This window comes from Homarus americanus, unplaced genomic scaffold, assembly GCF_018991925.1.
Source record: "Homarus americanus isolate GMGI-L3 unplaced genomic scaffold, GMGI_Hamer_2.0 scaffold45698, whole genome shotgun sequence".
Taxonomy (NCBI): domain Eukaryota; kingdom Metazoa; phylum Arthropoda; class Malacostraca; order Decapoda; family Nephropidae; genus Homarus; species Homarus americanus.
Genome location: NW_024735554.1, coordinates 11,802,378 through 11,827,715, shown reverse-complemented (window position 1 = coordinate 11,827,715; position 25,338 = coordinate 11,802,378). Strand labels below are relative to the sequence as shown.

At 38.9% G+C, this 25,338-nt stretch overlaps 1 protein-coding gene across 1 annotated transcript in view; it reads right to left on the bottom strand.

Annotated features, from left to right (window-relative positions):
- The window catches only part of LOC121871523 (stromal membrane-associated protein 1-like), a 44,733-nt gene that overhangs the window by 18,496 nt on the left and 899 nt on the right, over positions 1-25,338 (bottom strand). Inside the window, exons 2-5 of the mRNA XM_042373943.1 lie at positions 15,156-15,289; positions 13,536-13,757; positions 11,276-11,483; positions 4,850-5,247 (exon numbers count right to left, since the gene is read on the bottom strand). Of these exons, the coding sequence (XP_042229877.1) occupies positions 4,850-5,247; positions 11,276-11,483; positions 13,536-13,757; positions 15,156-15,289 (962 nt within the window). The remainder of the gene's footprint in view (positions 1-4,849; positions 5,248-11,275; positions 11,484-13,535; positions 13,758-15,155; positions 15,290-25,338) is intronic.

Genomic DNA, 25,338 nt, shown 5'->3' with positions numbered 1-25,338 from the left:
GCCAGTGGCATTTAGGAGTGAAGACCAGGTGGGGGAGGCATAGGTGAGCTTTGGGAAGTATGAATGTTGTGTAAACACTCGAGGAGCCAGTGTGAACCTGGAGGGAGAGTCGGCGGAGGAGGTGGAGACGGAAACTGGAGGACGGACAACTTCACTGACGTGTGGTTTCCAATTTAGTTTTGTTGTCTGGTGACGCCGAGGAGCTGTGGAAATCTACAACCTGGAGTGTTCGGACCTAGAGTAATGGAAGGAGGTGGGACAATGTCGGAGGAGAGGTTGGATGTGCATAACCATGGTCTTGGTATGGTTGATGGTGACATGGTTGTTGGTGGCCCAGTTTTGGGAGACTGTTCAACAAATCCTGAAGGGCGGCATAGTTGGGGAGCAGAATTGTGTGTGTGTATATATATGTGTGTGTGTGTGTGTGTGTGTGTGTGTGTGTGTGTGTGTGTGTGTGTGTGTGTGTTTGTGTATATGTGTGTGTATATGTGTGTGTGTGTGTGTGTGTGTGTGTGTGTGTGTCTGTGTGTGTGTGTGTGTGAATACACTATATATATATATATATATATATATATATATATATATATATATATATATATATATATATATATATATATATATATATATATATATATATATATATATATATATATATATATATATAGTGTATATACGTGTGTGTGGGGGTTATATATATGTGTGGGTTATGTATATGTGTGGGTTATGTGTGTGGGTATTATGTCGTGTGGGTTATATGCGTGTGGGTATATCGTGTGTGTGGGTTATATACGTAGTGTGGGGTTATATGTGTGTGTAATATATAGTGTGTGTGGGTTATATATGGTGTGTGGGTTATATGTGCGTGTGTGGGTTATATATGTGCGTGTTATATGTGCGTGTGGGTTATATACGTGCGTGTGGGTTATATACGTGCGTGTGGGTTATATACGTGCGTGTAGGTTATACGGTGCGTGTGGGTTATATACGTGCGGTGGGTTATATACGTGCGTGTGGGTTATATACGTGCGTGTGGGTTATTCTAGTGCGTGGGTTACATACGTGCGTGTGGGTTATATACGGCGTGTGGGTTATATACGCGTGTGTTATATACGCGTGTATTATATATGTGCGGGTTATATATATGTGCGTGTGGGTTATATATGTGTGTGTGGGTTATATATGTGCGTGTGGGTTATATATGTGCGTGTGTGGGTTATATATGTGCGTGTGTGGGTTATATATGTGCGTGTGTATATATATGTGCGTGTGTATATATATGTGCGTGTGGGTTATATATGCGTGTGGGTTATATATGTGCGTGGGTTATATATGTGCGTGTGTATATATGTGCGTGTGGGTTATATATGTGCGTGTGGGTTATATATGTGCGTGTGGGTTATATATGTGCGTGTGGGTTATATATGTGCGTGTGGGTTATATATGTGCGTGTGGGTTATATATGTGCGTGTGGGTTATATATGTGCATGTGTGGGTTATATATGTGCGTGTGGGTTATATATGTGCATGTGTGGGTTATATACTGTGTTGACTGTATGATGGTATCACCTCTTAGACCTTGATGTTTATTATATAGAGGTCTGATGGATTCCTATAGGTGTTTTCAACATACATTGCAAAGCTTGGACACTTGATCTTGATATTGTGCAGTTTGGACACTTGATCTTGATATCGTGCAGTTTGGACACTTGATCTTGATATTGTGCAGTGCGACCTTGCAGTTAAGTATGTTGAATGCGTTGGAAGTGTCAACCAGGAGAACTGCCTCACAATCACGCTGCTCAAATATCGTTCTCATGGCATGAATGGCAGTTTCCCCTCCAGCCTGGTGGCCAGCACAAACTTGCAGGTTCCCTGCTGCTGCCCTGACATCATCCTTTACCACCTCCATTATGCATTTTCCGATGATCCGCCTCAGCACTTCCCCTACTCCTATAGGCCTACATCCTGGATTCTTATCCGGGGGAATGAGGCGGCAGGCCGTCAGAGCATGGAGGTGGTGGCAACATGCAGTTGCTAGCTTTCTTGTAAGGGCAGCAATGGTAGTGCAGACATCACTTGCTACGGGGCCAAACTTGTAAGTGCTGAGGATGACTCTCCAACAGTTTGCATCCAGGCCTGAAGGGCCGGCCCCTCCCTGAGTTTTCAGTGCTTTTTCCACACCATTCCACCTGTTATTTTCTCAAACAGGACAGCATTTGGTAGGATATAGTCACCCTGAAACCTGATGCCTTCCTCTTCATTTGCAGGGGGATGTTTTTCCTGCAGTTGTTTTAATGTTTCTGTTTATTGGCAGAACACCACCGGAGAATTCCCCTGTAAAAGATATGACCGCCAAAGACACTTTTCCCACACGCAGTTTGTTTCCAAACTTTCTTGGAACGTCATCGGTGTTTTGCTTGTCATCTCCTATACATTTTAGTCTCTCCTGCAGTGCTCTTGTTTCACATAGGAGATCATCAAGGGCCCAATTCTGCCACATTGTCAATCTTCTCTTCATTGCTGCCACATTTTCTTTGTGCTTGGTCCTTGCGTGAGTCCTCTGACAGAATAGATGGGGTATTATTGCCAGTATTTGAAGAGCTAAAGAGGCAAGGAACCAGTCCTGAGTGTACTAATACTACTACTACTGTTGTCACTTGGAATCAAGTATGATGATCATCCAGCTATGAGTTATTAAGGATTTCACCTAGGTTGGTGAGTTCTAAGGTGATTAAAGAGGCCGATACGGGTCCGGCAGGGTCGATTACAGATGTTGCACATGTGGGGGGCTATATCTAGAGCGGGAGGGACGGCGGCAGTGTCTTTCCGGCATTGAAGCTTGTCTGTCTCGCTATGCAGTCAGGCTAAATCAAAAGAATTGACACCTTCTTGTGTGATGCTCCTCAAAGCGTTAAAGTGTGGCGTAATCGTCTTCCAAGTGAGGGGGTCTACTTGGCACTTTTTCAGGTTTTTCTTAAGACTATTGTCCTGATACAGTGATCCCTCGGTTAACGAACGCCTCAGTTAACGAAATTTCAGTAAACAAATTACCTTCCATAAGAATCTTCAATTCGGTTAACGAAATTTTTACGAAATCATGTCAACATGATTTTGCTTGCTCACCAACTGGAATATTAGTCCGCCAATACAGTAATCGGTTCTAGGACTAAATTCGTTCCCATTTGAGTAAATATCAAGAAGGTTGTACTATTCAATAATTTTCCAAGTTTTATATTAAATTTTTTAGTCATTTTAACACTTACTTAACATAATTGCAGTTCAGGAAACTAGTTTTAAGTGCGCCAAACAGCCACTTGATTCACCCAACAAGGCGTCAGTTTGTATCTCTGGTCAGTGGAGGTAACATCTTGCTTGTGGCTCTCTTGAACACGAGTATTTTTACGTTTTTACAGTACAATTATTGGTCATTCTGAAATTTATTTTACATATTGACAATATATAGTGCAGTGCAGTGTTGATTTAAAGAAAATAATCTTGAATTACACCAAGTGAACTTCAAATTTTATGGGTGAAATGACGGCATGAAGCATGGGGTGATTTCTCTTCCATCCCCACTTCCTTCTCTTCTCCCTTCTCCTCCACCCCCACTTCTAATTCCCATCATCATCATCATCAACCAGGAGCCTTCTACATACACACCTCAAAGTAAGTGTACTTTACTGTATTTATTTTTACTTTGTATGTAATTTTTGGTGAGTTGGAACCAATTACCCAAAATCCCATTGAAACAATGGTTTCGGTTAAAAAAATTTTTGGTTAACGAATGACCTTCTGGAACGAATTGTGTTCGTTAACCGAGGGACCACTGTACCTTTTCAGTTGGCCGCCAGCGTTACATTTACTAATCGTAAGGTGACTGTAAAGTAGCTGCTTTGGCAGTCTACTGGACTGAGGTAGTGTGATCACGCTGACCCAGCTGCCAGGGACAAGAGAGACACCTTGCGGGACACCATAAAACTCGCTGGCTTCCCCGCCCCAGCCGCGAAAATGCCACCAACTTTAAAACTACCCGCAGACATTCTTTGGTACATCCAGAGTGTCATCCTCAAATAATCGAAGGTTGGGAATTAAAAATTGGCAAATTATAAGGGCATGCTGTAGTCTGGCATTTCAAACACCCTCCCCCCCTTTAGTTTGAAATAACCATGAAATTAATTACCAGCTTCAGCGACCATGGTCTTCCCCAATTAGTCCTTTATCCCGAGGGTTTATATACTATAGTTGAACTGGGAGGATATTTCACCCTAAGATTTATTTAACAGCCTCACCTATTAAGTAAATACAGTACAGTAAGACACCCTTAAGTCAGACTTCCATTGTCGGAAACCTCCATTAGTCAGACTAGGGTGTACCATCACTCACCCTATACCTCAAGAGTCAGAATTGGTGGTAACCCCCACTCTGCCACCTTGCATCCTCAATTCAGACAATGATTAAACCAAGAAATAAATGCTAGTTTTAAGTGTTACTGTACAGATAAATGTAACAAACTATATACTGTAAATAGTATAAGTGATACTTAAGTAAGTTTAAGCAGCCCCCATTTGTCTTCCAATTCAAGATTCATCAAGATTCGTCTGCTTCAATAATCACAAAATTCATCTGCTACAATGTTAGTACATTGTAAATAAGTATTGTTAATTTTTAATTTTGTTTTTGGATGCAATTTTTCCGCAAAATGGGGATCGATATTACCCGGAGAAGGGGGGGGGGGGGTATCCACCTAAGTCGCACTTTCGGACCAGCTTGAGCCACACGTAGTCCGACTTAGGAGGTCTTACTGTACAGTACGTGGTAACAAGAGAAACAAAAAATCTTAAACACATACCTGAGCAACAAACATCATGTTTTGTTGTGGCTGAGACATCAACCCACCATTCTGTATTCCTGGAGGTGGTTGTCCCAAGGGCTGTCCAGGAGCTGGTCCACCCATATACACACTGTTTGGTACACCAAAAATGTTTGTTGGTTGGGGCTGTGCAGGTGTCTGGCCATAAAGGGCAAGGATAGAGTCTTTGGTCAACTTATCAGACCCTCCATCAGGTAGTTTTTGGTTGAAGAAATTCTCTTCTTCCATTTTTGTCGAGTCCGTTGCGGTGGTTGGAGTAGATGAGGTTATGCTGGCTGGTGCTCCTCTGGTTGCATTGGATTGACTGGCTGGAGCTGCCAGAAATTCTCCAAATGGGTCAGCATTGTCAATACTTGTGCCATTTGTTGATAAAGCATCTAAAATAAACAAATAAATAAGAAATTAAACTACACTTTTTTTTTTCCAAACATAAAAGCCTCAGAGAGAGAGGAGAGAGAGAGAGAGAGAGAGAGAGAGAGAGAGAGAGAGAGAGAGAGAGAGAGAGAGAGAGAGAGAGAGAGAGAGAGAGAGAGAGAGAGAGAGAGAGAGAGAGAGAGAGAGAGAGAGAGAGAGAGAGAGAGAGAGAGAGAGAGAGAGAGAGAGAGAGAGAGAGAGAGAGAGAGAGAGAGAGAGAGAGAGAGAGAGAGAGAGAGAGAGAGAGAGAGAGAGAGAGAGAGAGAGAGAGAGAGAGAGAGAGAGAGAGAGAGAGAGAGAGAGAGAGAGAGAGAGAGAGAGAGAGAGAGAGAGAGAGAGAGAGAGAGAGAGAGAGAGAGAGAGAGAGAGAGAGAGAGAGAGAGAGAGAGAGAGAGAGAGAGAGAGAGAGAGAGAGAGAGAGAGAGAGAGAGAGAGAGAGAGAGAGAGAGAGAGAGAGAGAGAGAGAGAGAGAGAGAGAGAGAGAGAGAGAGAGAGAGAGAGAGAGAGAGAGAGAGAGAGAGAGAGAGAGAGAGAGAGAGAGAGAGAGAGAGAGAGAGAGAGAGAGAGAGAGAGAGAGAGAGAGAGAGAGAGAGAGAGAGAGAGAGAGAGAGAGAGAGAGAGAGAGAGAGAGAGAGAGAGAGAGAGAGAGAGAGAGAGAGAGAGAGAGAGAGAGAGAGAGAGAGAGAGAGAGAGAGAGAGAGAGAGAGAGAGAGAGAGAGAGAGAGAGAGAGAGAGAGAGAGAGAGAGAGAGAGAGAGAGAGAGAGAGAGAGAGAGAGAGAGAGAGAGAGAGAGAGAGAGAGAGAGAGAGAGAGAGAGAGAGAGAGAGAGAGAGAGAGAGAGAGAGAGAGAGAGAGAGAGAGAGAGAGAGAGAGAGAGAGAGAGAGAGAGAGAGAGAGAGAGAGAGAGAGAGAGAGAGAGAGAGAGAGAGAGAGAGAGAGAGAGAGAGAGAGAGAGAGAGAGAGAGAGAGAGAGAGAGAGAGAGAGAGAGAGAGAGAGAGAGAGAGAGAGAGAGAGAGAGAGAGAGAGAGAGAGAGAGAGAGAGAGAGAGAGAGAGAGAGAGAGAGAGAGAGAGAGAGAGAGAGAGAGAGAGAGAGAGAGAGAGAGAGAGAGAGAGAGAGAGAGAGAGAGAGAGAGAGAGAGAGAGAGAGAGAGAGAGAGAGAGAGAGAGAGAGAGAGAGAGAGAGAGAGAGAGAGAGAGAGAGAGAGAGAGAGAGAGAGAGAGAGAGAGAGAGAGAGAGAGAGAGAGAGAGAGAGAGAGAGAGAGAGAGAGAGAGAGAGAGAGAGAGAGAGAGAGAGAGAGAGAGAGAGAGAGAGAGAGAGAGAGAGAGAGAGAGAGAGAGAGAGAGACTTCTTGTGGGAAGGGGAACATGGTGATACAAACATCATCACTGAGGGGGGTTTACCTGCCAGAACAGGTGTTTAATGTGGATGAGACTGGATTATTTTGAAGAAAATTCCAGAAAGAACAAACATTACCTAAGAGGAGAAGAGTTAGCCAGGTTTTAAGGCTGTATTAAAGGGTATAGCTGTAATAAATATCCATAATCTTTTCATTTTTTACAATATGTCTGGTATCTACAAGAGTAAAGTTGGACTTACAAACAAGCCTCAGGAACGTAACTCGTTCGTAGGTAGAGGATCACCTGGACAAAGATGCCTGAGTACAAGACAGTGGTCCCTCATTTAACGAATGGCCCAATTAACGAAATTTCGGTTTACGAATTTACTCCCATAAGGATTTTCAATTCCATTAAAGAACAGAACTTCGATTAACGACAGCTAGAAAAAGTGCCCTAAACATGGCCTGCCTAAAAAACAACCTGACTGAGCCACAGCACCCAGTAAGGTTATCCTAAAGAAGCCAAAAACATTATCACAGATCAAAGTAAAAACAAACTGTACAACCTTTTATGGTTGCTGCATGGAACGTCAGTACCCTTCTGAATACAGGGCTGCCTCACTTATCGCAAAGGTTACGGGCATGAAACTCGTTGCGAATATCGAAATTGCGAATAGCGGAGCAATTTCTCCCATAAAAAACAAAGTAAATAGGAGGGATAAGAGCATCGCGGTGGTCACAGCCGTCAGATTTTAACACTTGGTTTACTCAATACTGTACTTACAGAACATAAAATAGATAAAGAAACAAGGGCATAATATCAAATAAACATCAATAAAAAACACTGAGTTTATTAGGCATACAGTCTCTCCTCGACTTACGACGGGGTTCCGTCCCGACGACCAGGTCATAAGTCGAATTGGTCGTAAGTTGAAAATAATACATAGAAATTCTAAAATGGGTGTCTCTTTTTCTTCTAAGCACCACGAGAACTCTCACTTTTACCTTTGCCAGTCATTTTAAAGGGAATTATAAACAAAATTTTTTTGTCAGTACACAGCCCGATCACTAACGTCGGGACTCGAAAATACGTAATGTGAAAAATATTTTATACAGCCATGGCTGTCTTATGTCCAGGTTGTCGTAAGTCGAGGAGAGACTGTATATGTTTACACGTACAGTATACTTTACATGTTTGAGTGTGTGAGTGTTTGAATGTTTATGTGTGTAGGTGTGTGAGATAAGTTTTAAACGTAGACTGTGAATTTACCTCTGATGTGCTGTGTTGCTTGCTTGCTGAAGTTGGCATTAGGGCAGAGGGTGAAGGTTTACTGGAGTGAGAGGAGGCTGGGGTCGTCAGCCACCTCGCTCTCCTCACTGCCAGGGTCGTCAGCCACCTCACTCTTATCATCACTGCCAGGGTCGTCAGCCACCTCACTCTCATTATCGCTGTCAATTTGCACTGAAAGCTGTTGTTCTCCACTGGTTGAAGGCTGTGGTTTTACACTGGTCTTGAACAGCTGCTTAAAAGCCGTGTTCTGTTTGGATGTACGTGGGGTGGTTGGTGCACTGGGGGTTGAAGGTTTGGCCGTGATAAATGCATCAAGAGTCACTTGTGCATTCTTCCTCTTCTCCTCAAGCACCTCGTAGTATGCTCGTATGTCTTTCTTGACATTGCGGATGATAGTGCAACTTCGGTCAACATTAGGGTCCATTTCTAATGCCAAATCCCTCGTCATTTCAAATGAAGAAATCAGCTTCCTTAGGTACTGTACAGTGAGGAGTTGTTTTGGAGTTTCATTTACATCTTCTCCCGTTGCAAATGGCATTTCTTCCTGCTGAAGCCTCTCCAGGTCTTCATTGTGAGAGTCGAGGAGGTCTTCTACGTCAGCGTCATCCACTTCATCGAATCCAGCCTTCTTTGCAAGTCACAATAGTCTTCCTTATTGCAGGCACTGAAGGGAACCAACGGAGTTGTGCACACACTCGGGCCACAGCTTACGCCACACACCGTTCATGTTCTGTTGTGTTGTGTTATTGCCTCCCATGAATCAGTGATGTTTTTTTATGGCTTTCCTGATGTTGTAGTGTTTGTTCCAAAACTCCCGGATTGTAGGTCCATGGGTTAAAAATTTTGGCTCGTAAGAATTTGCGAATAAACAGGGCAACCACTGCGAATAGTGGAAATGGGTAACAATAAATTGATTGCAGATAAACGGGGTTACGAATACCGAGGCTATGAATAACAGGGTTTGCCTGAACTAGCACAAATGAGCGTCCTGAAAGAAGAACTGAGCCTCGTGACAAAAGAGCTGTCTAGGTATAACATTGACATAGCAGCCATTAGTGACTGATTTATTGATTGTGGTACTGTACTTACATCCGACTCAACAGCTTAGATCATATGGCGCCGAATTAAAAGAAAGGCTAAATTCAAATAATACAAGATAAAGCATGTAACTAACAAATAACAAAACTTTTGTATACTGTATACATAAAAAATAAATAAAAAAAATAAAAAAATAAACGTTAGATAAAACTCAAAGCTTGCGTAAAAGGCCCGCTTCCTCCACGAAGGAGAGGACGTCCCCTCCCAAGCTACTCACCCCCCCAGCACCAGAGAAATGATAAGACCCATCTCCCCCCCAGGCACTGGAAGAAGTGCTTACGACGAAAATCTCTGGGACTGGGGCACTCCATCTGGAGGTGTAGAACAGTCAATGGGACGAATCAGACATCACAATGGGGCGGGGGCGCCTTCTCCATTAAAAAACCACGAGTCAGCCGTGTGTGACCAATACAGAGGCGGGCCAAAGCAGTCTCCAGGTGGCGTGACAATCTCTGATATTCCCAGAACCAGATGCAGGGTGGATGTCACGAAGCTTGTTTGCTCCGACAATATCCCACCTGCACTGCCAACACGAATGGATGACAGCTCTTATTACCGGCTTCATATCAGAGGCAGGTAAAGGAGAATGATGTGCTACAGGGCAAAAAGCAGCTGCTTTCACCACAGCATCAACACATTCATTCCCCTTCTCCCCCACATGGGCCAGAACACAGCAAAAAGTGACTTTCCAGCCACAACGTTGGATGAGAAACAGCCATTGTAAAATATCTATAACTAAGGGATGGGTCAATGAGACACTGGCCAAGGCCTGGAGAGCACTAAGAGAATTGCTAAAAATTTTAAAATCACAATGAGGTTGGGTAAAAATAATCTTGAGAACAGGTAAAATGCCTGACAGCTCTACCGTAAAAATATATGCCATAGTGGAGAGACTATCATGCTGACAGAATTCTGGAAAGATCACCCCAAAACCCACCCCTGCATCCTGCAACTGACTTAAGAGCCGTCAGTGTAAACAGGGATAGTCCGTCTGAGAGAGGAGGCATGTTTAAAGAGAATGAACCACACAGGGAGGGAATAAGTCCTTCCTTTCGTTAAAATACTGACAAATTTGAACTTCAGGGAGAATCCACATAGTGGCACTAGGGAACTGCATGGGACATATCTGAACAGGAGAGACAAAGAATACTCACAACCTCCCTTACCCTGAAGCTGAAAGGTCGTGGGAGGCCTGGATGCTGAGTGTAGTGTGGGGATAATAGTCTCGTGACCTACATAAGTGTTGGTTACAGACTGTGGAAGGCAGTGGAGGTGAAATCAACACTGGACCTGAAGATACTGACATCAAAGATCAAGGGGTGGCTCATCAGCATCAACTAGTAGAGTCAGGATTGGTGAAGACCTGAAGGCATTGGTCACCAGGCACACCCCAGCAATCCCAGCATGATGAATAGAGTTCAGTGCATTGAGTCTAGCTTCAGTGGCTGAGGAGCACACCTCACACCCATAATCCAGTTTAGGTCTAACTAGCATGTGGTAAAGGTGTAGTAGAGTTCCTCGGTCAGCACCCCACGACATGTGCCCCAAGACTCTCAATAACTTGAGAGCACGCTGACAAGACTCTTTGAGGTAATGAATAAGTGGCTGCCACATCAGCTGGTTGTCAAAGATAATGCCCAGGAAATGGGTCTGTGACACATCACACAAAACGAACATAGTGCTGTAGATCAGGATCTGGATGAACACCCGAAAATGTGGCAGAAATGCATGAAAACGGTCTTCAAGGGAGAAAATCTAAACCTAAGCTCTGTGGTCCAATGTAAAACCTTGTCTCGTGCAAGTTGCATAGTATGATGATTTATGACAATGAAACATGAGCAGTTAAAGAGGATGACATACTGTAAATAGGCTTGAATGAGTTGAAATCAGAATGGTGACGTGGATGTGCAATGCAACACTGAAAGACAGGGACCCTGTTCAGAGCTAAGAGAGCAGCTGGGTATTGAGAGTATTGGTGAAGTTTTACTTTGAGGTAGGCTGAGATGGTTTGGGCACATGGAGAGAATGGAAGAGACCAACTTGATCAAGAGAAGTGAGAGAGGTTGTAAAAAATAACATGAGTTAAGAAACTGAAAAGATAGGCTGCAAGAGACCCTGCAGCACAGACAGCTGTGTCATATGGTAATCACTGTCAACCCATGTAAGAAAGGAAAATGGAAAAAAACAAAAAACATTAATGATTATGTATTCCACAAGTCATTGTATGGCTTAGTAAAGCAAAAATTTGACATCAACACTAACCAAGTCCCAAAAGGTCTTGTGTAGCACTAGAAGTTGTAGTGGTTGTTGTGGTCTTTCCTGACAATGCAGCATTCTTAGCTGCGGTGCCAGGGGAGGGAGATGAACTTTTGCTCCCAGGAGCTTTTGGTAAGGGCTTGGGAGAAGCACTGGTGCCTCTAGTGTTACCACGACCACTTATGGGGGCAGGCAGTTCCACTGTCCCACTGGCCTGTGGAAGAAGACATGCACTAATCATACTCTCATCCTCAAGTAGGAATACCCCCAATTAATGAAATTATCCTTTGTATAGACAGATTCAGGTTTCAGCAATTTTTTACCTTAACCACTTTCCTACTATACAAAGTTTGGAGGTGTGGTAGTGTCTTTCAGACCCACTTATTGAAAATATGGAAAATCACTAGCCTTCTCAACTGATCATTTATCAAACATTAATAACATCCATACAACCTTAATACACAACACACTTTCATCCCATGGTATTTCCAGGAAATGCTTCATCCCACAATTCTTACACCTTCACCTTTGGCTTACAGTATATGACATCAGTTATATAAAGTGGAGCCTTGCTAAGACAGTCATCTATTTATGAAGGAGTTACATTCCTGGTCCTCAATCTTAAGTCCATTTGTTTCCAAGTCCAATTTCACTTATGTAAACCCGACATAATTTCATATTGTAAAATATGAACTATTAAAGACTATACATGTATTGTAGTAATAAATAAAGACTTCTCTTACTAATAATGGTTGACTGTACTGGTACAGAACCCTTCACATGTTCCAGAATTCGCTTCCAACCTAAGGAAGATGAAACAAAAAGTATGCACTGTAAACCATTCATGAAAACTAAATGGATTTCCCTTGTAACCTTGTACAAAACCATAATATAATGACAATGTTTATATTATAATTAAAAAAAATATAAATAAAATATTGATGACTAGAATGACACATAAGAAAAATACTTGTTTATAACATAGTCCAAGGACAACCTTCGGCCACGGTATGGCAGAGAAGCATGGAGCCGGGGGGCCATCCCCAACAATCATCTGCCACACATCTCCCAAAACCCTCCCATCATTAGCAGTACCATACTCTCATTGCCTACAGCTGTATCACTACAGTGATATCCCTTTTAGCTGGAATAATTGGTGCAGATCTTTTCCAGAAATGAGATATCCAGGTAATGAGACGACTTCCTCATCCCTGGAAAAAATTACACACCCCCCAGAATTTGTCCGGGTAATGGAGAAAGTTTTCTAGGAGTCAAAACTAAACATCTCATCTCACACGGACAAACGCGAGCAAAAAAGTTTATACACTTTTTTTTTATTCACAGCTTCTGTCCTAATTGCGTTAAAGAGATGAATTCTGTACCATATTTATCCTGAATAACAAAATTTAATGATGGGTACTGTTAAGGTCATTTCCCCTTTCCCTCAATATTTGTTTCAATTACCCATTGTATATAGTTTCTATTGTGTCCCGTTTTTCCAAGCTTATGGTAAAAACTTTTAAAAATGTCTTGATTATTTTTATATTAGTATATATAATAGTATTTGTTTCATTGTGTAAACTTTGTAGAATGTATTTTTATTTTTTGTAAAGTTATGAAAGACTGTAAGAAGCAGGTGTGAAGTATAAAAAGAATTAGAAATTATATGTTGATGAAACAAGAAAGTATTGGAACATTTTTGTTTTGGTGACGCTCTCTCTGTAGCTAGGTTGAAGAGGATAGGAGTCAAGCTTGTATGGAGCTTGTCTGGGCAATCATGAATAATTATGGTGTTAATTAAAGTGTAATATGTTCATTATAGTCTAAAGATTATTGTAGTACTGAGAGAGCATTGTATTTGGTGGAGATAACATTATTTTGAGTAAATTGATATGTGGCCTTTTTGTATGTGCATGTATGGAGAGCACATATTCATTATATTTTGTTGTATTGTTTAAAGCTGTGTTTTGATTAAACCAGTTTTAATGGGAGCAGTGGTATTAAAATAAACACCTGTCAGCTGTCAGGAGATTGTTAGCCAGAAATAAGGATAGGGTCTGTGTTTAACATTTAATCTCTTTGTTAACAGAAGCTGTTATTTCAGAGTCTCTACTGATATAATGTGCCTATGGACTGACTATACATCATCTCGTGAATCCTAGAAGAGGGTGTGAAGGTTGTAACAGTACTCAATTCCTTTACGAAAAAAAATAAAAAAAGAAATGCTGATACCAGACTATAAATTCAGAAGAAAAATTACACATACCTTTTCTCTCTTCTTCTTCCTTAACTGTTTTTCCAACTCCAGATCCCAGGTGGGGTTGGGCATGGCTGGAGGTACCCATTCACGTGCAATGTACTTTTTGGCTTCATATTTGGCCCTCACAAACTGCTCTAAGGCAGAGTCCATCTGTGGTCTTCGAAAACTGTCAGGAATATTGGCTTCATACACTGCCCGGGCTCGGCTGTTTCCCATTTGCTGGATACACTGTGCATGAAAAGCAATATTAACATCCCGAACATTATATCACAAAATAAAATCCATACCTCTATGAATCAACACTTTCAAGACTATCAAATATTATTTCTTACAAACTTTTCCCCAATATTTTGAAGGAAGAATAGAATCACTAACAACCACCAACCATTCTTTTGCTCAAATTTTTGTGACAGTCCCATATACTACATAGTACTGTACAGCTAAGTCCTGAGATTTGACTGTTTGAGGTTCATCCAACTCACCTAATAGCTAATGCCCTAGTTTCAACTGGGTGAGCTTACTAATTCAACAGTGTGTTAAACAGAATGACCAATAATTTTAATGTAAAAATGCTAAAATATTAAAGAGCAAAACTTTCTCAATGTTTACTCCTCTGATAACAACGTTAAACAGAGAACCAATTATTGACGGACGAGTCGATCAGCTGATGCGTGCACCAAAACGTGTTTTTCATAAGGCTGCTGTTAATAGAATTAGAATTTGTACTCATTAACAGAACTGAAAGTCCTTACGGGAGGTAACTTGTAGATTGAATTGCTCGTTAATGGAGGGTCCACTGTACTATTATCATTATCACTGTTATTACAGGGTATTATTATTACTATATATATTTTTATTTAACATTTTTTTTTTAATAATAATTATTATTACCTGTATCATCATTATTATATTTTTGCCCCCAGGCCCTGATATGGGTCACTGACCTGTGCCCTGGTGGGCTAATCCTATGAAAAAAAAAAACATGTCTACCCCCACAAGGAATACTTATTTCATGTGTGAAGTGGCACACCACAGTCTTATTATCAGACAAAACTTAATAATCTAAAGTCATTTACCTCATCATCAATGGCTTCCTCATTTCCTACTTACTCTCCCTTCAAGTCAAATGATGTCCCTTCACCTTCCCTTTTTCTAATATTCTTTCCATAAGTGCACCAATGAAATTTACCCTCTTTTCAATCCCATTCAAAACACATTTCTTCTTTATCATACCATCCCTCCTCTGTAGAAGTTCCAATCACCTCTTCCTTCTCTGCACTTCTTTGTCTATGTACAGTATCTTTCTTTTCTCTCCAATATACAACTTGCAACTCTTTGTAATTTAAGGCAAACAGTACATTCACCTCATATTCATCATCAATGTTTTACTGCCATTTTCCTTGCTTACGTGGGTTATTGCAATTAAATAATATCTTTTCATACTTCTCACATATCGTGTACTAGGCAAGATTAGCTTGAACACCTTTTTTTTTGTTTGCCTTGTAATCATACCTACTGAGCTTATGAATTCATTTACTAGAAAACTGCTGTTTATAACATTCCCAATGTGTCAAACAAAACCACAGATACCAAAATATTTTTAAAATATGATGTTAATCCACTTACTGCAACTTGTTGTGGCGTCCATGTGTCGAGATTGACACTCTTTACCCGAGATATGTGCACACCCAGGTTGCGGTGGATTCCCGCACACCGTATGCACAAGAAAATGCCAAGATTCCATGATGCCCATCTTGGACCTAAAGGGAAGACATATATGTCATGACAATTGATAACCAATGTCAATTCATCTGCATTTTAATAAAATGTTCACACTTGATATCCAGAAAGATAGGTTGTGAGTGTTGTTGAAAAGGGAGGATTATGTTAACCCCATCATTAGTAAACTGTCTATCAGAGCTGACTCCTCTTGAGTAATCATTAATTCATGTATTCAGGGGATTCTTTTAACACTCTCAAGTTCATTCACTCATATGTGGCATTTTGCTTTAATGTAAATGAAATTTTTTCCTCACGATCAGACACGCCACAATGGTGTAGTGTTCATTTTCTTTCAAAGTTCCTGATTGAATTATGGTACTTCAAATATTTACTACTTGCGGTACCTCGATATTTATTCTTATGAAGTGATAAAGTAATGTGTCTTGAAATATTTCTTTATGAAATAGTGAACTATTTTTTTATTTATGATACATTGGTGAAAAGGCTACCCCGGTACTCACAATACAGTCGCATATACAGTACCACACAAAAGCATGTCGTAATACTGTATATAGCCCTTGCTTGGAAAAGTAGCAAGTGAGAGTAAAATACAGTATAGTCAGTAGAGGCATGGGTATGGTGAATTATAATAAACAGATTGTGCTTATTTGATACGTATTCCTAATGGCATCGTCATTGTTGTGCATAAACCGAGGCCTACTTTGAGTGGTAGAAATATTATTGCCAAAATTTAAATTTTTGTCACATAAACTTCTAACTGGTCTATTTCTCTTCCTTAGTACAGTAGAAGTCCAAAAATCCGGACTGCTTGGGGATTGGGTTGGTCCGTATTTTTGGATTTTCCGGATTCTCATGCAGTACTTTTAAAATTCAAATTTAAGGAGGAATAAAGAAGAGATGAACAGGTACATTTTGATAGTTCATTCATTAGCAAATATAACATGCGTCATATATCAAAACGAGCAGTTTTAAGGAAAAAGCTGTGAATTCTAGAATTTTATTCTTTGCCTCTTTTATATCATAAATTGTACTTTCCAATGTCGTATGTTTCCATTAGAACAGTATTGCTCACACCATGTTCTAGTTTCTTAATTATTTCAAGTTTGTCACTCAATTTCAACGTGTTCTTCTTTCTCTTCACACAACGAAGTTTATCTACTTTAGGAGCCATTATTATGGGCTTGTACAGTACAGTACTCTGTAAATGAAAAGAGTAGGACTCAAAATTACATACATTGTCACAGTTTGATTGATCTTTTTAAAGTGGCGACCGCGTGGTCGCTTGTTGTCGCTGTGCAGCTGTGGCACTCACGCATGCGCACATACACACAAAAGCCCGCTAAAAAAAAAAAAAAAAAAAATTTAATTTCCTATAAGTCCGGATTCTCGGGTGGTTCGGATTTCTGGCATCCGGATTTTTGGACTTTTACTGTACAGTGAGTTCTGCTATAACGCGTGTTTTGACAACGCGAATTTGCTCGAACGCGATTTATGAATTGAGGAACGATATTTGTAAAACGCGAACTCGTTTGCTCTAACGCGATTCCACTCGAACGGTTGTTGTGGCTTCAGTTCACGTTCGACATCACATGTTCAATTGAGTTATGTGTTTTGTTTGTGAACAATTGCAGAAATAATGTATGTAATATTTATGTATACAGTATACCTATATATTATAAGTAAATTGTAAAATTTTACATAAAAGAGAAAATCAAATTACATAGCGTTTTACACCCGCGCTCTCTCTACATCACACACAGTGTTTACAGTTCACGTTCGACATCACATATTCAATTGATTTATGTGTTTTGTTTGTGAAGAATTGCAGAAATAATTTATGTAATATTTATGTATACAGTAAACCACTCACAAGGTCCTACAGTACCACTAATTATTTTATACTGAAACTTACGTTTGGTAAGCTGGATTAAAATGAAGATTACCGGTATATTAAAATAATAAAAATGTATTATAAACCAGTCTAACATACCGTAATAAACACAGCTGCTATTATCATCCCCCCCTCCCCCATTTGCCAGTGACAAGAAAGGGAAAGTGACCTTGACTGTGACCGCCTGTGGCTATTTTTAGCCATCCTTGTGTTCGGAGGTGGTCAGTAATGCATCTCTGTATATTTACTGATCATAATACTTATCTCTTATAAATAATTCATTTAAAATTTATTTTTTTGCAAAGAATATTCAGTAAATGACTGCATTAATTCTTGAAACTGCCGACAGTGGTAAATTTAGGATATAAATAATGAACAGAAGTCACGTCATGGATTCGGAGTTTGGTCCTTAACGATCACCATAAATGTAGCCTCCCTTTTTCGCGAAACACGTATATAAATTAAAGAAAATACTTGCAGTATATTTAATATATTACAGTATATTATATATAAATAAATAAACAAATAAATTCAAATTCCCTTATCATCCTGTGTCATATACAGAAATACTTGAGTCCCTGAGCGAGTACACAAAAAGAAAACGGACATCCTGGAGTGGATAGAGAACGGACATCTCTACTGGGGGACTCAAACGTTTCTCATGTTTTGTGGGCGCTCTAGCATAATATGAATAATATGTAAATTACAATATATATATATATATATATATATATATATATATATATATATATATATATATATATATATATATATATATATATATATATGTATATATATATATATATATATATAAAATCTGCAGGAAAATGGGAAACAGCGAATTACCTTAACTGCGTCTTTATTCAGGAACATCTTCAGAACCAACTGGGTTACATGGACAGAGAAGCAATATACGGTGACCTAAAAATATAAGGTCAGGTCATAATGATGACATCACTAATCCATACACCAACACACACGTAGGAGCTTAAGAAGAATTGGTGGCGTGACTGAACCAGGTCAGGTCAGAAAAAGGACCCTGAAAATAACTATCATACATCAAGATCAAGGTTTTCAAAGCATTTTTTAAGCAGCAGGCCACTGACAAATAAATTTATGTAACATATTATCAGTTTTGAACTGACCATCATAAATTTGTTGTCCAGTGCTGTCTTAAAAACCTTGTTTTCATTGTGGATTTACATAGAAATATATATATATATATATATATATATATATATATATATATATATATATATATATATATATATATATATATATATATATATATATATATATATATATATATATTTAAAAAATTTAAAGAAAAGAGAAAAACTAAATACGTAGCATTTAAAGTGTACTGTACAGTGTTGTGGCTTGGCTCAATGTTTACAGTTCACGTTCGACATCACTTGTTCAATTGATTTATGTGTTTTGTTTGTGAAGAAATACCTGTACAGTATATGTAAATTGTAAAATTTTAAATAAGAGAGAAAAACAAAATAAGTAGCGTTTAAAGTGTACTGTACATTGTGGCTTGGTGCGGGGTTATGCAGTGTTTACAGTTCACGTTCGACATCACATGTTCAATTGATTTATGTGTTTTGTTTGTGAAGAATTGCAGAAATAATTTATGTAATATTTATGTATACAGTATACCTGTACAGTATATGTAAAATGTAAAATTTTAAATAAGAGAAAAACAAAATACATAGCGTTTTAGACCCGCGCGCTCTGTTTACTCCACACTTTGTTTGAAACACGTGTGAAGTTTTTAAGTGTCCTCAGTGAATTCTGATTACTGTTTCTCCAATTTTGTGACTATGGAAAAGAAGAATATCTCTGGGAAGCACTCTGGTGATCGCATTTCCGGTGGTGATCGTAAAAGAAAGGCTATAACACTTGAAGAAAAGCTTGATGTTTCATGACTCCTCAGCCTCAACATCACCCTTATCCCCCATCAAGTTATATTCATATTTTTTCAAGGAAAAGTGTAACATTTACTGTATGATTTCATTATTAGATATGAATGTAACATTTATTTAGACTGTGCTATCCTTTGTGTTAGGCTAACTACGAAATTTTTTTTCGATTTGGAGTAATCTGCACCTAACCCTATTTTCTCCATAAGCCCTGTTATTTCTATTACACGAATTTCTATAACACGATGTTTTACAAGAACACTACTATCGCGTTATAGCAGAACTACCTGTATGTGTACAGTAATAATCTATTAAAAAAAAAAAAATTTTTTTTTTGAAAGACTTCAACAAAAAACTAACAAGGAAAAAATGTGTACAGGTATAAACATTTCTGCGACTGCGTGCCTAACCATCACTGAGTTTTATCTTTTATTCTGTAACTCCATTACTTTTTACATTATCTTTTTTTCTGATTACACCATTGTCTTCCTCATGATTTACTCTTTCTCGCCATGTGAATTTTATACTGACTGATGCAATGATGTGGATACAGCATGAAGAGGAATCAACAGTAAACTTTCACTTTTCATTATACTGTACCTGTACTCGCCAAAATGGCTTTTCTTTATTATTTTATTTTTGAGCTTTTCACATGATTTCCCAGCTTTTTATTTACATAGGAAGGCACCATGTGAATAAATATTTTACAATACAGCTGCTCCCCGACTTACGACGGGGTTAGGGGCCGACATCCAGGTCGTAAGTCGAAATGGTCGTAAATCGGAAATGCTTAAATAATACATAGAAAATCTAAAATGGGGGGTCTCTTTTTCTTCTCAGCACCACAAAACACTCACTTTTAAGCTTGCCAGCCATTTTAAAGTGAATTACAGATGAAAATTTAGTCTGTGTACTGACTTTGGGACTCGAAAATACGTAATTTGACCAAAATTTGGTACAACCGAGGCAGGTCGTAAGTGCGGGTGGACGTAAGTCGAGTAGGTCGTAAGTCGGGGAGGAGCTGTATCTTAAATGCGAAAAGTGCTTGGGAAAAAATTTCTTCTCCACGATTTCTGGACATTTTGCGAGTTCCAAACAGAGCGAGTCACAGTATTTAAAAAAATCTGTTAGTTGGTCATAAAAGTGGTTCACCTGCAGTGAGAAAATTAAATGAAATCCACTTCATATTTCATAAATACAGGTAGTTTCTATTTTTCAACTTCACAGAATTGTCAAATCTTGAATATTTGTTGATTTGTTGAGCAATACTTAGTTGGTTTAGTTCATTACTGTACAGTACTTCGATTTGCATTTCAAGACCCTCTAGTCAGCATTCACAAATTTCATAAAATTCCTGGAATGGATACAGGTTACGATATTCTTTAAATAAAAAAAATTCCTAAAAAAACCATATCTAAAGTACTGTACTGTATCTAGTTCAGGTGTGAAAGAATATGAAAGTACAGTGGGGTATGCTATAACGAACGGATCCTACTACGAATATTCCTATAACGAACGGTTTTACCTATACAATTGAGAATGCTATAACGAACGAAACTCCTACAATGAACATTATTTAAAAAAAAAGGTTTTTTTTTTTTACTAATTTATTGTTTCTTATTACAAATACAGGTTGTACCTCTCTAGTCCGGCAACCTGGGGACCTGACCGGTGCCGGACCATGGAAATTCACCCTTTTCCTGGATAGATAGTGACTTGTGCTTATGCCTGGAAGCACAAGCACCACTTTCTCTGCATCATGGTCTCTTTGAAGACATATTGAAGGGTTAAATGTCGTATAGTAGCTTCTCAAATTTCGCGAGTTTTTAATTCTTAACGTATTTTATTGCAACACACAAAAAAATAAATAAATAACAATTTTGACGGCGGAAACTTGAATTTCGACGGGTTTGAACGGCCCGCCAACGTGCAGACGACGTGCATAATCGTGTAAACAGCGTCATTTCTCTTATGTACAAAAGATTCATTATTGTTTATTACTGAATGTCTTTTTTATTGAATTAATGTTCATGTGTGCAAAATGAGCAATACAATTCATTAATAATACGTAGAATATTAAAACACACGAGGAAATGACACAGCATTGTATTCGTTGATTACAAAACCAGTGACTGACTGGTTCTACATATAAAACTGAAGAAAATAAGACCTTGGTTGTAGCTGTAGTAAAATTAATATGGTTGTTTTAAGTAATGTTATTTAATGTTAATAAATGGAACAATAGAAGTAGCTAACGATAATGGTAAAGAAAAAAGAGAGATCGCATATGTAAGTGCGCATGCGCACACGTGAAAACATATCATCATTACTTTACATAAGAATATGAAAGCAACACTTATTTACTGTTCATATATATTTTAATTAATGTTTCTGAATTTGTTTTTATTGAATTAATGTACATGTGTGCAAAATTAACAATACAATTTATTAATAATACGTGGAATATTAGAGGAGACGAGACGGCTGCCGGCATTGTTTATGTTAAAGCTTACGAAACCAGTGACTGATTGGTTCTACATATAAAACTGAAGAAAATAAGACCCTGAGTTTAGCTGTAGTAAAATTAATGTAAAAAAATGAATATGGTTGCTTGAAGTACCTGTAATGTTATTTAATGTTAATAAATGGAACAATATAAGTAGCTAACCATTAATGGTAAAAAAAAAGTGAGACTGCGCGTATGTAAGTGCGCACATGTGAAAACATATCGTCATTACTCTACATAAGAATATGAAAGCAACACTTATTTACTGCTCATATATATTGAAGGGTTAAATGTTGTACTCTGTATAGACAAGCAGAGAGAGAGAGAGAGCAGCCGAACTGCCGGATGTAAACAAACCTTAATTTCCCGCGGCTTTGTTTTTTAAGGGGATTAGCCCACCCGGGCATAGGTCACTGACCCACATTGGGGCCTGAGGGGCAAAAATTTAATACTCCTGTAATAATAATAATAATTCAGATAAGTAAAAAAAAAAAAAAAAAAAAAAAAAAAAAAAAAAAAAAAAAAAAAAAAAAAAAAAAGCTGCCTGTCTACCTATTGGACAAACTAAAATCGTTCCGGACCACAGAATGCCGGACTAGAGAGGTACAACCTGTATTAATGATATTCTTTATTTCAGGGGTTTAGATGCATATTTATGCACTTTTTTACAATTTTATATTATATTTTTCAGTGTTAAGTGGTTGTATTTGGGGGCCTGGAACGGCTTAATCCTATAACGAACGAATGCTATAACGAACAAGGTTCTAGAACCAATTAGATTCGTTATAGCATACCCCACTGTACTGCACTGTATTACAATAAGCTCCCTCTAACCCAGACTTGATGAATCCGGATTCTCGTGCAAACCAAACTGGGGTCCAGCACCTGACATGGAAAAATACAGTGGTCCCTCGGTTAATGAACATAATTCGTTCCACAGTCGTTCGTTAACCGAATCTATTATTTCAATGGGATATTGGGTAATTGGTTCCAACTCACAGAAAAAGTACATACAAAGTACAGTATACTGGTAATAGAATTAACAAAACATTAAATATAAACTAAATACAGTACTGTACTGTACAGTATACTGTATAATAATAAATAAAAAACAAAAGAATACTGTATTTTAACTTACTTTGAGGTGTGTATGTCGCATTACCGGCAGTTTTGTTTACATATCAAACAGCTGATTGTAGAGGCAGTCGATGATGACATGCCATATTCTTTACAGAGTGCATTGGTTCTAATGCCTTCTTCATGTTTCACAATAATTTCTGCACTGTATATTATCAATATGCAAACTTAATTTCAGAATGACAAATAATTTTAACGTAAAAATGCAAAAATATTCAAGAGACCAAATTCGATATTCACTCCACTGTAAATAAAGTTAAACTGAGGAGGGTTGTTGGGTGATTCAATCAGCTGATGGGTGCACAAAAACTGTTCCCTGTACTGTCTATATTATCAATAAGTTAACTAAATTTCAGAATGACCAATAATTTTAATGTAAAAATGCCAAAATATTCGAGACCAACTTTCTTGATATTTACTTCACTGGAAACGAATGTAAACATAGAACCAATTACTGTATTGGCAGACAAGCCGATCAGCTGATGGGCACAACAAAACGTGTTTGTCGTAAGGATTTTGTTAATTGAAGTTTTGTTCGTTAATCGAACTGTAAATCCCTATGGGAGCTAATTCGTTAACTGAGATTTTGTTAATAGAACCGTTCGTTCCAGATTTATTAAAAAAAAATTATTATTTCTACACAATATAATGATGGGAACTCAATTCTTTTAAGAAAACACAAAATTTTTTTATACCAAAGTCTTTTACAGGTTGTACCTCTCTAGTCGGGCAACCTCGGGACCTGACCGGTGCCGGACCACAGAATTCCAGAAATTCACTACACTCAATCGATAGAACTATTTTTTCTATGATCATTTTCTTATATTACACTTCCGTTGCAAATTGATAAGGAAGTTATTTAATCTTAAAAAGAATAAAATCAGAGCACCTGTTGCCCCTACGCTGTTGCTCAAATTTAGTGTGTTCGTACGTTCGCTTACCTCCCGCGCATGTGCCAGGAGGTGGCCGCAAATCATATCAGGGGTGGCCGCAGCCAATCAAATCTAGGGCGGAGGCGGCAGCCAATCAAATTCAATACAAAATCTCAACTTTTGATTCAACTAATTAGCATTCAATATTCGGCGTGGGTGGTAGGATGCGGGACAAATTTAATCAGTTGCAACATGGAGCCATAACGTGCTGGGTGCGATTTCGATTATTGGAAGTTTATCGTATTATTTCATTCTAAAAATAAGGAAACTTTAGAGAACAGAGGAAGCCAGTCTGGTCCAGTCTTTAGAGAACAGAGTCTGGTCCCTGACTCAGACTCTGAGTAAGGTAAGAAATACCGTACTGTAACGGCTATTTATATTCTCGTGGAGGCTGACCACCTGACTCTAGGGTTATTACATAGTGTTTGGCGATCCGGGGGCAAAGCCCCAGGCTAGGGTCACCGAGGTCCGGGGGCGGAATCCCTGGTAGGGCGTTAGGTAAGGTTTAGTTTGGTTATATGGGGTTAATATAAAGAAGTAACCGGTGAGCGAGTTATTTTTATTACTGTTTATTTTCTTAAAATATTTTCATCAGTGAGTTCTGATATGATAATTTATTGTGGAAATTGTTCGTTTCATAGATAATAAGGCGCCTAGACACGCACTACAGTAGTTTATCTTGCGGGCAGTAATGAGGCCGCGCTCCGCTGAGGGGCTCTTCCCGCACCCGGGGCAGTTGTTTTTCAGCATGTCATGTGAAGGTTGTCGCCGATCTTCCATGGAAAGTTATTTGTGAATTTAGGGGTAAAGACAACGAGACCCTTCAATTGTTTAACCCTTAAGCCCCAGGTTAGTGTGCCGCTGGTAGTTTTCCCCACCCGGGGGTAAATGGGGAAAAATCAACTTTTTCAAAAATAATTTTTAACCTTTTTAAATGATAAAACAATAAAAAATATGTAAGAAAAACTACACTGTATATTGACTCTCTAGAAACTTTCCTGGCCGCGTGGAGGGAGGGAGGAGGTGGGGGGAGATAAGGAGCCAGTGTTGGTTTGCCGGCTGACGCTCGTGGTCCTTACGCACTTAGAAGATACTTTTAGCTCACCTTTGTGTTTGAGGTGGCCAATAATGCATATATTTACTGATCTTAATAATTATTTGCTATAAATAATTAATTTAAAATATTTTATTTGCATTAATTTTCATAAAATGTGCTTGCAACACTCACCAGTCTGCCTGTCTGTTTTTGTGTTTGGTAGAGCAAGTAATGCATAAAATAAGAATTACACAAATAAATACATTTATAGCAATCATAGCATTTTTTACAGAAATACTACACTACAATACACACTACTTTTAGCAATATTACTTTGATACAACATGATAAAATGGACTAACAATGAAAATGAAACAAACAACAGAAGGCAACTATGTTCAGGAAGCTTCCCTGTGGCCGAGGTGTGGAGTGACAGACAAGTAGTCCCACTGGAAGCCGATAACCCGCACTGGGCATTTAAACAGTGGCGGAAATAGGCGGACATTCTGGAACGTCACCCAGGGCCTAAGGGTTAAAGATCACGGCATTGTTCCTTTACATAGACTGTTTATTTTATTTTCTTACATTATTTTGATCAGTGAGTTCTGATATGATAATCATTTATTGTGGAACCTACCA